Genomic DNA, 15,503 nt, shown 5'->3' with positions numbered 1-15,503 from the left:
GAAATCAATAATTGATAATAGTGGCCAATGCATTACAAACTTGAAGGCTGTCTCACAAAGATGCATCTCTAAGTGCTTACAAGAAAAACAGTAAGACATAGAATTACAAAAAATAATTAAGAAGCAATTTACATTAAACAAATGAAATTGAAATACCACTTGTATAAGTGTTGTTTAAATTAAATCCATTTACAGTCACAGCTTATCATATTGTTGTGCGCATGATACATCAAACATCCAGGGAGTTCTTTGTGAAGGGAATTCAATGAGTAGTACTACAATGGGATACCTGCCTCAGTACCCATGGGGGCCATTTTTAATGTCGTCTTCTACTTTGCCAGAACAAACAAATTCCAGAATTCAGAATTGTGTCAGCTTTGAGGTTCTCAGAGGGGCAAATTTAAAGATTATTGTCTGACGGGATGTGATGCTATGTATCTGATAGATGTTTACTGGAATTTCACAGGAATGTGCTGCCTCCATCTTCAGAATATTAAATTGCTCAGCATTCTTAAGTGGAAATATACTCGATAAAAATCAGAACTAATTCTTCCTAAGTTAATCGCCATAATCACAAGAGGCTGTTTGCTGTAGAAACAAAGTCTGCAAACTGATAACTTGAAATACTTTGGTGAAGTCAATTCATTCCTATATTATAAGCATTCAAATACTTCCAGTAGTAAGAATGTTTTATTTCTTTATCTTATTCTTTTGCCGTGTTCAATTAACTTGTATTCTGACAATGAGAGGTGGTACGATGAATGAAAAAGAGCATTTGTATTCTGTCCTAAGAGTCTGTCCTGTGATATCTCTGAAGAGACACAAGAAAGAAGAAATCTGCACAGAGACCTTCTACACACTTCCTTACATACAACTAACCCTGAGCTGGAAAAGCTCAGTCGGTGTAGTGACTGGCTATGGGCTGAATGGTTGAACCTCCTATCCAATGGGCGGGGGAGGGGGGCTTTTTCTCTGAGAGTAAAGCAATCAGGGCGTGAAGCTAACCGGTCCCCTCCAACTAGTGCCAATGTCAAGCATATGTGGTTCTATACCTCCATTCCTTGACAAGCCTTCAAAGTGTACAGCTTAATTAGTTAAGCACAAGGACAACTTTACATTCCTTTATGACTGACCTTAACTATTTTATCTGCAAAAAAGATCATTGTTAGATAGACTTGTTTTCTGATCGAACAACAATGAAGTCTGTCCAACCTGTTGAGCCAGTTTCAACATAATCAATATTTCTCATGCATGACCTTTGTAAGAATACTGTTATTTTCCTGAATATATCACCTATGTAGTTTAATTTATGAAGAGGACCTCCATAAATTATTGACACTTAATTACAGCCATTAGAGCAGTTTTTGATAACATCGCCATTTTGTTCTGAAGCCCATCTGAAGGGTCCTTATTTTTGGGGATGGAGTTTTTCATATTCACTGGGCACCAACCTATGACAGATAAACTTTTAAATAAGGAATATAAATAATATCTGCCTAAGCATTGTGGCACTAGCAAGACACAAGCCCATAGATATACACATCCATACATACATGTGCAAAGTCAGACAGAATACCAAAAATAACTTTTTTGTAATCAGGGGGAACTTAGACATGCAAAATCGTCAAAAACTTAGAGATCAATTTTTTTCAGCATCATAAAATATTTTACCACATATACTACCTACATGACAAGGTAATGGACCTTATATTGGATATATTTTCCTCAAAACTTTTGTGTGGGTCTCTTGACAGAAGTCTTACAAATGACTTTTCAAGACCATGAGAAACTGGCCAAGAAATCCCTTCTCAAGATTCATTACCATGCTGAAAATTTTCTGTCACTAGGCTATACTCCAAGCAAAGAGAATTGTGTCTACACTATTTAAATAATATTAATTTCAATACCATATCTCCATCTACAGCTAGGTTTCTCAAATTGTCTCTTCTTTTGGGGTTTTCTAACTGGAATGTTGTTTCTATTTCACATTTTCCCCATGTGTGTTACATGTTCTGCCCACCTCATCTTCCCTGATTAGATCTCTTTAATACTTGTTACTGAGCAAAAATTATTATGAAGGATCTCATCATGCAATTTACTCCATCTTCCTGTTACTTAATTATTCTTTCTTAGTTTCAAATATTCTCCTCAGCATCCTGAATCAATAGTTTTTCTTTATGATAAAAGGGCACATTTAATATAAACACGTATAAACCTCAAATCTTACACAGGTAAATTTGTTTTGTATATTTTAATTTCTGATTTTTGAATAGGAGAGTGGATATTAAATAAATTATAAACTGAATAGTAAAGTGCATTCAAAGACAAATACAAACCACTCCATCCAATGTGACACATATAAGTTTTTACTCACATGAAAACCTATCACCCTTACATGTTTCAGTCCTTATGGACCATCTTCGGAAGGAACATCATTACAAGCTGGAAACTACTATCACAATAGGTGTTTTGATTTAAATACATACACTTATATCCTATAACTTTTACAAATGTTACAATACCAGGAAGCTGCTGTGATTGTGAAACATTCGACTTTATGCGTACTGTGCATTATAGGATATAAGTGTCTGTATTTAAATCAAAACACCTACTGTGATAGTAGTTTCCAGCTTGTAATGATGTTCCCTCCGAAGATGGTCCATAAGGACCGAAACATGTAAGGGTGATAGGTTTTCATGTAGTAAAACTTATATGTCACATTGGACGGAGTGGTTTGTATTTGTAATAGTTAGTGTAACGGACCAGAATGAAACAAATAAAAAAAATGCATTCAAAGAATTTATTCTGCTCTTAACAATTCCATAAATGTGGTTCCAATTTGAAGATTACAGTCTTCCAAGTTGTACAAGTAATACTGTGTAGTTTTGAGGGGTACCAACGTTTAGGGGAAATATATCGCCTCCTTCTTCAGGGTTGAAAAGTAAGTCAAGTAAGAAACCAGCAGAAGCAGGTGACGAGCTGAGCTGAAAATGGACAGTAACACGTTACTCTGAAACGTCAGATTCTCTACAAACTACATGGTGTTACAAGCCACAAGACAATATTCTTCATAACCATGGCCTTGAGAGCCTCAAATACAGCGGTGTTTTGATTTGTTGCCTTCATTCCAAAATATTTTAACTTTGCCACATTCTTAAATTAGTATGCAGTTACACAAGGCATGCGCATGTGAATATGCCTTGGAGGTGAGTGGGCATCTTAAATAGCATGGCATTGCTTTTAAACTCTCCACTTAAAGTTCTAAGGTAATCTGGTTTGTAAATTTTGTGCAACATCTATCACAACAGGAAAGTTAATACAATCATATTCTTGGGTTTACTAATTTATTTATTTAATGACACTCTCAGTAAATAAGGCTATATGACATCAAATTATAGGGTGACTAGAGAATAACAAGTTGAAAATACGAAGCAGTTGTCACCTAATTTAAGATACTAACTCGTAATATTGTATCTTAGCATCGTGTTGCACATCACCAATTTATTCCTATTAGCCATTAGTACATATGCATATATACCATAAGAAACACCAATACATGTCATACACAAAATACTAATATGAGAGAGAAATATGGGCACATAGACTACAGCATATCCTAAAAACCGAACTTACGGATGGAAGCACAGGAGTTTCATCAGCAATTTTAGACACACCTGAAGATCACCAATGTTGATCAAAACAAGTAACATGATATAGAAGAGATTTTAAAGTTTAAAACTACAAAAGGTGTTAAAGAGTAAGTTGCATGTGAGATGGCTAATGGGTAACAGGAACATTAAGTGGGTATTTTTTGGGCGGTCTGGGGAAAACCACGAAAACATCAATCAAGATAGTCGATCTCAGAGCCAATATATGAACCCAAAGCTCCCAGAATACAAAAAAAGTTGTGCCACCCACTTGATCATGATGTTCACTGGGCTTAATAATTGACAATCTGAATATGTCAATTACATACAAGAACAGACTTTAATTATCTCAAGAATTTATGAACCTAAAATAAAGAAAACTACTGTGACATGTAGACCAGTTGCTAGGCAACGACTTTGAAATAAGCAACTATATAACGGTCATTACTAGGCAGTGTCCCATAAACAGTAACAGAGGAACTGTTTTCTATGCTGTCCATGTTGAGATGTTATAAGTAGGGAAAGTTAAGAGTTGGTGAGTTAGTGATTTAGATAACCACTGGGGTTCATTTGGCATCAACTGTTGCTGTGAGAAGATGGTAGCTGAAGCCAGGGACAGTTCAGGGACCCAGATAAAAGGAAGACGTCCGCTATTGGCAGACACTACCAAGCAACAGCAGTGAAAATGTGACTGTGGACACTAGTGTGTGTATGTGTACGTGTGACAGTGTGCTGTATATCCAAAGAGTCCAATAAATCCAACCATCAATCCAAAACACATCTATACTCACACTATCACATGACAATATAATTCTTCTAACCAAATTTTGAAATAAAATTTGAAAAGGAAATGGTTAAATTAGTTGCACTTCACTTTTGATTTCTTTTATCTGAAGTTACAAAGAAAACATGCAATAACAATATGTATCATGGCTTGTTCCAGAATTCTTCTGCCTTGAGGTGTAGCAGTAACTGAATGTCATCATGGTCCAGACATGGCACCTGGGAGCATGCGTGTCTCTTCTGCTTCTCATAAATATCACAAGCGCAAACGTAATCCCACTCCGAGAATTACATTTCAATCCTGACCGTTATTCCGAAAGTCGTGGAACTCGTGCTGATGAGGATTACCATTTGCCAAAAACAGTTAAACCAGAATTCTATAAAATAACACTAACACCAAATTTTGATAACTTTACTTTTATTGGTACAGTAGATATCACTGTAAGCGCACCAAATGGAACAGACTCTATCAGTCTTCATTATGACAAAATTACTGTTGATACAGTGATCGTGAGTTGTAACAATGTAGAAATACCTTTAAACGATAGTTATGTAGAAGCCACAAATATTTTCACACTCGAATTAGAGACACCACTCATATCTGAAGAAAGCTGCATAATTCACATTGACTACGAAGGTGTCCTCCATGATGACATGGCTGGTTTCTATAGAAGTTCTTATACAACTGCTGATGGTGAAGAAAGGTAGTATACATTATGATCAGCTGTAAATAACTTACAAAATATTTCAGGTCTCACGCATTGATACAAAATTTGTATCAATAAAATAATTTGAAAAGTGAAGAGTACCGTCTTCTGGGGTATAATGTCATGTAACCTGGTATACTGAACTGCTACAACACAGCGACATCAACACAAGAAGCAGATCATACACATATCATCATAAGAAAATCTGATGTACATCACTCCAAATAAACAACTTGTTTGGGTGACATACAGAATAACGAGCATAAGCTCCACAAGATGAGAGTAAGGTCAAGCCCACATGACTTAACTCATGTGAGAAGATCCTGATACGCATGCGCCCCACACTATAGTCGCTTCTACCACCAGAAAATCACGCCAACATGTAGCGGTCACAAACTTTTAAAGAGATTTATTGCAAAATACTTCATTTCCATTTTAGTACAATTTTATTTTGTATGCTTTAATCTTTAGTTTCTAATTTTTAAATGTTATTATCTGAATCAATAGTTTTTCTTTATGATAAGAGGTCACATTTAATATAAACAGGCATAAACCTCAAATCTTACACAAGTAAAATTAGTTTCATATATTTTAATTTATGATTTTTGTATAGGACAGTGGATAGTAAATAAGTTATAAACTTAATAGTAAAGTGCATTCAAAGAATTTATCAATTTAAAACCACTCAAGTGCACAATAAGGATCCTTATTGAAGAATTAGATGCAATTCAACAACTGAGTCTGCTATCATTGTACACCTGATGATGACCCAGTACAATAGTAGGATAGTGCCTACTTTGCTTTAAATAGAGAATATTGTTGTGTAGACTGCAAACTTCTGTATACATTTCGTGTACTTGGTACACAAGTACAAACTGCAGCCTGATAAAGGCTCACATCTGCACATTGCCTCTCTTTGTCCCTCAGAAAACAGACAAATGACACTTCAAACTCTAAAATTTTACAGTTTTATTGATTTATGATTTATCTGTCAATGCCGTAAGTACCTAAGACTATATCGCATCAAAGAAAGGATGATTAGTAAAGGCTGAACTGTAAAGGATGTAGAACGAAGTAGTCGTGGCCTATTTCAAGTTATTTTACCAAAATTCGCTTGCTGGGACTGAGGAAAACTACAGAAAACCCATAAAGATAGTCAGTGTCCAGCTGAGATCTGAACCTAAAATTTCTGAAATACGAATCAAATATATTACCTCCTAAGCTAGCTTTAGACTGCCTCTGTGGTCTAGTGGCAGATCCAGAGGTCCCGGATTCGATTCCCAGCGCTACCACATTCTCTGAGAAGTAGTGGGTCTGGAACGGGGTCCACTCAGCCTAGTGAGGATAATTAAGGAGCTGTTTCAAGGAAATAGCGGCTCTGGTCTAGAAAGCCGAGATTAATGGCCGTGGGGATTCATTGAGCTGACCACGTGACACCCTCTATCCACTAAAGTTGGCACTAACTTCGCTGAGAAGTGGTGGTCGCTAGGTCAGTATAGTTCGCTTGCGGACTACAGACCAAGGAGTTAGTTTAAGCTAGCTTTCTCAGTCAAACTTCTGAAAGAAAGATACACCTGCAGAAACCACATAATTTTGCACTGTATTCAACACGGTTCAATTAGAAATAAGACACAAAAAGCCATATTATACATGTAAAAGCTTGAGATGACGATGGAAGACGTTAGAGAGCTGAGAGCCATTCATGCACAATTTATCCTCTCCAATCCAACCATATTGCAGATGAAACCTTTTATGAAAAATAAATCCACAGTGTCAGTATTGATCCAGAACTTTAAATTTTGGAAGTGAACCAGCGGTTACTAAGCAAAGAGTGACTCCAAATTTAAATGAGATGTAATATCAAACACATTAAAAGTTCCAGTACTGAGTAGACAATAGTTCATTTTGTTTGTCTGTTGCACTGCATTGTTTTCTTATGAAGCTACATTTGAATCACTACATGTTTAGCCCAAGTTCTCATTCACTCCAAATAACTGCTGAGCTATATACCTGCCTGAAGTGTACAATCCAACATCATCCCCAAGCCCCCACAGAGATTAAAAGCATAAGCTGGGCCAAACAGAAACTGAATAGCAGTACAAATCCAAAAGAACTGTTACCCTGCTAAGTTAGGTTAGGTGTGATGGTCTCACAGTGGTGACTATGAAAATACTGTGATGATTTGTAGTCCAGTAGAAATTTACTGACATTTCGGTGGAATGCACTGCCTCCACTCTGAGTTCAAAAAGTAAACACCCAAGAAAAGAGCAAGAAGAATATTTTTATTTGACTTGCTTGTTTGGCTCTTTGACAATGCAGATGAAGGCAATACATTCCTCTGAAATGTCAGTCAACTTCCACCACATTACAGGGCTTCACATCAAATACCCAGTATTCTTTATTAGTATCATTAGTTTCATGTGAACTAACAAAGTGGGAAGATAAAAAAAACATTTCTTACATTTTATCACACCAAAACACTACATTAAGCTGTGTAAAGGTAAAGTTGTCCCTGTGCTTAACTAATTAAGCACTACACCATGAAGGCATATGGGGGAAGTGCATGTATAGGTCCACATTTTTTTGACCTCAGGACTAGCTGGAGGTAAGTGGTCAACTTCACGCTCTGGTCGCTTTACCCCAAGGGAAAGAGCCCCCAGTACCCATTGGATAGGAAGTTGAGTAGACCCCAGAGCCAGTCTGGACGCTGTGGAGAAGAAAGAATTCTTGACCCTACCAGGACTCGAACTCTGACCCTTCGGTCGCCAAGTACATAGCTACTCGCTGTACTGACTTTGCTATCCTTGCTCCTCCATTAAGCTGTGTAAAGTAAAGTAAAGTAAAGTAAAGGTTTCCACATTTTCTGGACAATTGGCTCATAGATGGCGGCAAGGTTGACAGCCTTACATGCCAGCCGACCTTTAGCCCCAAGAATAGTCTAAGGATCTTCCTGGTACTAATTTCTGTTAGAGGCTGAGTCGACCCCAGAGCCATAGTGCAGCTGGAAGGTTTAGGTCAATTGAAAAAAATCCAATGACCTCATTGGGACTTGAACACGCGACCTTCCAACATACAATAAGAAATTAGATTTTTAATAACTTACATATAAGTATGTCCTAAAATGACTGGATTACACAACTGCCTCATCTGTAGTGAACTACCACCTATACTATGTGATATGTTGTGTGAGCATACACAGTTGTTTCATATGGACATAGAACTGTTAATAAGCTAAGATGACCACACATCTTGATCTAATCCTAAGAGTCACAATGTCTGAAATTTCACCTCTATGATTCTTGCTCTTTTTCAAACCATAATAGCACTCATGCACATACAGCTCCAACTCACCTTTGTTATATCTATATTTATACAATTTCTGAGATCCTGATACTATTTTAATAAAATATCTCAAAGCTACATAACATGGTCTGAATATCACAGTATAATACAATCACACAGGAATCAACAGGAAGTAATAAATTTATTTCCAACGTTATATACAAAAAATGAACTCAGATGTTCTATTCTGGTCTACATGGGGGGAGGGGGGATATTGAACACAGAATCAAAATTAATTGAAATTTCCTTCTAAGTACACGCATGAATACTTTATTATTTCAGGTGGCTTGCTGCAACACAATTTGAGCCCACAGATGCTCGTAGGGCTTTCCCATGTTTTGACGAACCTGGACTGAAAGCTGCCTTCCAAATCAACATTAGAAGAACTAAGGACTTGAAATCAATCAGTAATATGAATTTGCTGTCCTCAAAAGAGTAAGTATTTGGAGAAGAGAGATATATATCAATAGCATACTTAACATTAAAGACAGAAATATCTATTGAAATAAATACACAAGGGCCATTCAGAAAGCAACCTCCGTTTATTTTAGACAACTAAAGTGGGAGCCAGGGAGAGCTTGTCTCATTGCCTTGTAAACCATCACATAACTGGTCAGTTAGTGTTTGTTCTTGTCTCTACATCATGTAGTTATGATGTGTTCTGCGAGCAGTAATTCCGCCAGCTGTGAAATTTGTGCTGTTATCCACTTTCTTTGCACTAAAAAAATTAATGCTGCAGAAATCTGTCATGAATTATATGCAGTTTATGGCCAAAATATAATGAGTGAAGAAACTATAAGACAATGGCGTAGAATGTTCAAAGATAGGCAAAGTGGTTGGCCATCTGTAAGAAGTGATTAGCTTGTTCAAAATGTTGACCAAAAAAATTAGTGAAAAATGGCACTTCATAATTTCAGAAGTTTCATGTGAATTTCCACAAATTTCATTTGTGAATGTTGAACCAAAAAAGCAGTCAAAGCAATGGATGCACACACATTCACCAAATACGATGAAAAATTTAAACAAACGCTGTCTGCCAGAAAGGTGGTATTTTTGGTATAAAACAACTTTTCTTTTCTCATTGCTTGTTTTGTTAACAGCTCACTGGAGGTTACTTTCTGAATAACCCCTGTACGAACTTTTTACAAAAGCTACCAATGAGCTCAATATATAGTGGCTGGTTGGTTAACAGCTGCTTAATCTCATACACACGCCTGTATAATGCACATGAAGGGTAAGAATGTAAGAAGAAACTTGGATGAATGAACCACCTTTAAAAAAGAGTAAATTTATTATTTAATTTCTGAAAGTGTACTTGAGAAGGAAGTAACAACTACATTTTATTACATATATTTTAAATGGACTATGCTGCTAAAATGATTTATTTCCAAATATCTATTGTTTAAAAAAAATGTGCCATAACTAATATTCCAGAAGACCCATAAATTACACTGTAAACATATCTATGAGAAAATAACAAAATGCATAAAATGTCACTTTAAATCTGAAATGAATTCAAGTAATTTGAACAGATTGAGACACAATTTTAAACTTGCAGACAAAATAAAAGGTTAAAAATATGTATAAGAATTGTTAATGGCAGAAAAAATTTTCAGCACTGCGGATGGTTTAGTAGAAGACTCATTTGCTGTATCACCACTGATGTCCACCTATCTGGTAGCCTTCATAGTCTCAGACTTCAAACAGCTGTCTCTAAATGATGACCATCATTTGTACCGCATTTGGGTAAAAGGAGATGCCTTAACACAAGCCAGTTACAGTATGTCTATCAGCCCTGGCATTATCGAGTTTATGGAAAACTTCACTGCAATTCAATATAAATTTCCAAAACTGGATCAAGCAGCAGTACCTGACTTTGCAGCTGGTGCCATGGAAAACTGGGGTCTTGTTACATACAGGTTGGTTCTTGTGACAAGAACATAGTTATGACTGTTTTTTTCTCTTTATTTGCCAATATTGTCAGAAGAACATCTTGCTAACAGTTTCCATAGAACAGAATAACATCTAAATAGCACTGGGATGTTATGCCATATATTCTCATGGAAGTTTACAAACGTTTTAAAGGAATGTACTGCTTCTGTCTTCAGGGTTGAAGAATAAACCAAGCAAGCAGTCTTTGTTGTCTGCTTAGCTTACGCTTTGAAGCTGAAGATGGACACAGTATGGCTCTCTACGTGCTGATAAACTTCTACAACACTATGTGTCACACCCCAGAAGTTTGTATTCTTCATACTTGTCTTCATGAGAACCTCAAATCTCATGAAATATGATTGTTATATTCATCAAACAATTAAAAATATTTTTTTAAAACAATTAAACCACATAGTTCTGCAGACATAACAGTGGCTACAATTTAGATTTGTGAATCTTATTAGTTTTAATTTATTTATCTTTTTTGTTAAGAAAATTAAAATTCAGTACATTGACATACATATGAGATATTTTCCATCATTTCATTCTGGTTAAAGGAACACAAAATTCTGGAACATATTACTTCCATGATTAGTTAAAGGCATGAAACTTCCTCTGTTTGGGCCACTGCATGTAACATCTCTACCCCCAGACAGGGAACCAAACTGAAAATAAAGTTATGGACTTTTCTATGGGTACTGAGTTCCATTACTTAATTACTTCTGGAAATTCCTTAAAAAGGTGTGACAAATGGATAAACGTTAAGGAATTATTAGTTAGTATCATATTTGTATCTGCAGAGAGAGACTGTTGCTGTACTCAGAAGGCACTTCAACAAGTTCCAACAAACAAAACATTGCTTCAGTGATTGCTCATGAGTTTGCACATCAGTGGTTTGGCGACCTGGTCAGTCCCCAATGGTGGGATTACCTCTGGCTGAATGAAGGCTTCGCTACTTACTTTGAGTTCTTTGCCACTCAAGCGGTAAGGAAATGACTTTTACCAACAATATAATTTTCCTCATGGATGACACACCTTGTTTGCTTATTTATCAACCTCAGTAAATTATTTCTAATAAAACACAGATAAACATATATGGTCACTGTGTAAGGTGAAAATAAATATAAACAGTGACCATATATGAAGAAAGTCGTCTTCTGGGATCTAGCGCCATGTATTCTTTGTATCAGCCGACGTTTCGGAGGAACGTATCGCCTCTGTCTTCAGGACAGGTGAATTGCATTGTGAATACAGAGAGCAGTAGCTGTAATGATTAGGAAGTGAAAAGCGCTTCTTTATACAGGAAATAGGCAGGGGGGGGTGGTTAGGGAGAGGGGACCAATGGGAATAGTGAAGAGCGATTAAGGCCATATATGGTCAGGGGGGCGGGAAAACGGCCAGTGAATCCAGGCAACTTGGAGGTCAATGTCACGGAGGTTGCAGTTAGACAAGAAGAACTGGTTGGCTGGGGACAGGTTACTGACGTCAATGACATGATTAAGAGGGGACAGGCTACTGATGTCAATGACATTAAGAAGAGCTGGGGTGACTTCCTAATCATTACAGCTACTGCTCTCTGTATTCACAATGCAATTCACCTGTCCTGAAGACAGAGGCGATACGTTCCTCCGAAACGTCGGCTGATACAAAGAATACATGGCGCTAGATCCCAGAAGACGACTTTCTTCATATATGGTCACTGTTTATATTTATTTTCACTGGCTGTACAGTTTCCACACTAATCAATGTCTGTTCTTCCTATAATGAAGGCATAATACATTTCACAACATGTTTCAGATTCAGCCTCACACATGATCAATATATGTGTGTTTCAGGTGGAGCCTAACTGGCGTCTAGATCATCAGTTTGTAGTGAATGCACACCAGAATGCGCTAGCAGCTGATTCTTCAGCTACAACCCATCCTATAACAGCTTCAGTGCATACCCCTGCACAAATCAATTCCATTTTTGATACCATCTCATATGATAAAGGTCAGTACTTTATGTTATGAAACAGAAACAGATACCAGTTACATGCAATAACACAGAGACTGAAAAGCCACATACATCAGTGCAAATTCCAAGTATCATACATGAAACAACCCCAAATTGAGTTCTTACAGGAATGATCATGAAGTGTATGATCTTCTGGGTTTTAATGCTGTAGAGCTCAGTATGAGTCCACCAACATTTTAGAGGCAATCCATTGCTTTGAAACACTGGTGCAGTTCCACCCAAATCAATGACGTTACAACCCAGAAAATCATATACTTCAAGGCCTATTTACCCTTCTGTGAACCCCTTTCCCCAAAAGAAAAACACCACCGCCAAAGTACACTCCTTCAAAAAACTCTTTTCTCTATGCACCATTCCCATTGAGTTGTATTGGATTTCATTCCATTACGTTCTCCATGGGTCTGAGTGAGCACCTTCCTAATTCCTCACTCTACATATTTCAACCCTGATGATGGAGGCTGAATTTTCCTCCAAACAACGGAATCTGCCTACAAGGCTAAATGGTGTCACAATCTAGAAGACCACAAGCTGAACCTCAGATTACACCGCAACAGAAATGAATTTCATGTTATTCTGTGAAAAAAACTTTTGCGGAATGAGGGTGTCACGTGGTCAGCGCAACAAATCCTCATGGTCTTTAATATCGGTTTTCTAGACTGGAGCTGCTATTTCCTTTTAATAGCTCCTACAACTATCATCACGAGACTGAGTTGACCCCGTTCCAGACCCACTACTTCTCAGAAAAAATCTGGTAGTGCCAGGAATTGAACTCAGACCTCTGGTTCTGTAGCCAGGAACTCTGACCACCAGACCACAGAGGTGGTTGTTATTCTGTGACTGCAAAGATATATCTACTATTACCACAGCACCATTACTCCCAATAAAGGAAATTTTAACAACAGGCATATGTTGTGACCAAACAGCCCAAGAGCAATATTCAGTTTCCTCTATTAACTTTTCTGAGGATTATATGCCTATAATATTAATTCATAAGTAAACTGAATTGAGTATTATAGGTTTAATTAGGCTTTGTTCATAAGCTTAGGTATTTGGCTACTCCTAATAATGTTATTTCTTACAGGATGAAAGTATATTTGAACTTAAGATTAACCCAACTTACAAATATGGGCTTCAGAATATAACCCATTCATAACTCAAGGATCAAATGTAGTTTGTTCCTTATTTGTCAACAAGTTCATTACAAATTAAAATCTTTCATTTATATAACTCCTTCAATGGTAGGGCGAATACCTACCAAGTTGTATGTAATAATAATATGATACATGAGGCCAAATTCAGTTCATACTGAAGTTAATACTAAAGTCAGTAATACTGTGATTCCTTCATAGCTGGTTCCATCATCAGGACTGCAGAGCACTTCCTGACACATAACACATTTGTGAAGGGACTCAGAAGATACTTAGGAATAAAGTAAGTTTTCCAGATGCAATAAGGAAACCTCATACATTTCTTGTTCAAGCTGATAAAGTGTTGATGGGAAATCACGTTTTCTATTTTTGGGTGGTCATTACAAAATAGAAAATGTCTTTCTTATTTATAAGTCATTTCCATCCGTGATCTAATTTTAGCACCTTAACCACTAGACAGATTCTCTTAAGAATTTTAATTGGAAGATTTCCTCAAAAGGTAATTCTAAAGTTAGATTCTAACAATGGTGTATGACTTGGAATTACTGTGTTTGTGGACTTTGTCCATTGTCCAGTATTCTAAAAACACTACAGAACATAATGTCACAGAAATAGATCCAGTTTCCAAAATCTTAAGTTCCCTTGTGGTTTAGAATACCGGACAATGGACAAAGTCCAAAAACCCAGTAATTCCTCATAAGGTGTTAGGAATTCCAATTGGGTCATGCAGATCCATAATAAAGCCTGGTTTACATTAAGATCATAAATGAATGTTTCCACATATACCCTAAACTATTTGACTAAGTTTTTTTTTTTTTATACTGGAGACTTCCACCAAAAACTGCTGGCCAGTTCTGGTGTTCAGCCATATTACTGCACAATACAACCTGGTTCGCATAACGGAATTTTTTGTGTATTCCTCAAATCACTGAGTAGATTTTCTCAAACTTCAATATGAGGAACTCCCACCAAAACTTGTTGAGAAACTCTGATTTTCAGTTATAATAACCATAATAAATTGTGATTTTGATAAGGCCATACATGGATTTTTCAATGTATGGCATGAACCATTAAAGCTGGTTTTCTTGAAATCTGATTATGCTACATTTCCATAAAACGTTATTGGACAATTTTGATTTTCAGTCATATTCATTTGCGATAAAGCCTGGAGTATATGGACTTTTCTGTGTAACCCATGAATTGCTGGATAGATTTTACTGAAATTAATATGGGAGAATTTCACTAATCTAAATTTTATTATTCCTAGTCTTAGACAATATCAGATTAACTCCATTGGTAATTTTGTGTACTACAATATGGAGTATTTTTTCCAAACTTATTTAATACCTTGCTTGTGGTCTTTGGAACTTCTAGTGCAGCTGTAATTTTCAGATATGTCCATGGATATGACAGCATATATTCTCCTGTACTAGTAAGATATCTGCTTCTCATAACTGACATTTATACACTTTGATACTGTAACGTGGATACCCATTGTTGGGCAACAGCTTGGTAAATGCCTTCCTGCTTAAGCGCGTGAAAACAATATTCAGTTCAATTCAATTTTATTTCATCCATGGATCATTATACATGATATGGGACAAGTCAAAGATTAATATTAATACTAATACTAAATAATAATAAGTATATAATAATACAGAAATAATATGACAATATAATAATACATGATAATAATAATAATATAGCAATACAGAGATAATAATATGACAATATAATATTGATTGATTGATTGATCCACCTCGTCACTGCAGATCACTGTACATGATACATGACAAGTCAAGCCAATTCTGAACATTAACAATCCGATACATAAGCAGATTAAAATTACAATAGTTACAATTCCACTGCTGATTACAATCTAGAACCGGCTAGATACTCCCACTTGTGGAGAATTTGATGGAATGAAC

General features: G+C 36.4%; 1 protein-coding gene across 1 annotated transcript in view; it reads left to right on the top strand.

The window, feature by feature from the left end:
• The window catches only part of LOC111862361, an 84,075-nt gene that overhangs the window by 7,420 nt on the left and 61,152 nt on the right, over positions 1 to 15,503 (top strand). The window contains exons 2-7 of the mRNA XM_023847676.2: positions 4,591 to 5,134; positions 8,762 to 8,914; positions 10,096 to 10,398; positions 11,212 to 11,395; positions 12,247 to 12,403; positions 13,777 to 13,858. Of these exons, the coding sequence (XP_023703444.2) occupies positions 4,632 to 5,134; positions 8,762 to 8,914; positions 10,096 to 10,398; positions 11,212 to 11,395; positions 12,247 to 12,403; positions 13,777 to 13,858 (1,382 nt within the window). The 5' untranslated portion in view covers positions 4,591 to 4,631. The remainder of the gene's footprint in view (positions 1 to 4,590; positions 5,135 to 8,761; positions 8,915 to 10,095; positions 10,399 to 11,211; positions 11,396 to 12,246; positions 12,404 to 13,776; positions 13,859 to 15,503) is intronic.

The sequence above is a fragment of the Cryptotermes secundus genome, unplaced genomic scaffold, assembly GCF_002891405.2.
Source record: "Cryptotermes secundus unplaced genomic scaffold, Csec_1.0 scaffold550, whole genome shotgun sequence".
NCBI lineage: Eukaryota > Metazoa > Arthropoda > Insecta > Blattodea > Kalotermitidae > Cryptotermes > Cryptotermes secundus.
The sequence above is the reverse complement of the archived record's forward strand: the minus strand, read 5'-3'. Positions and strand labels throughout refer to the sequence as shown.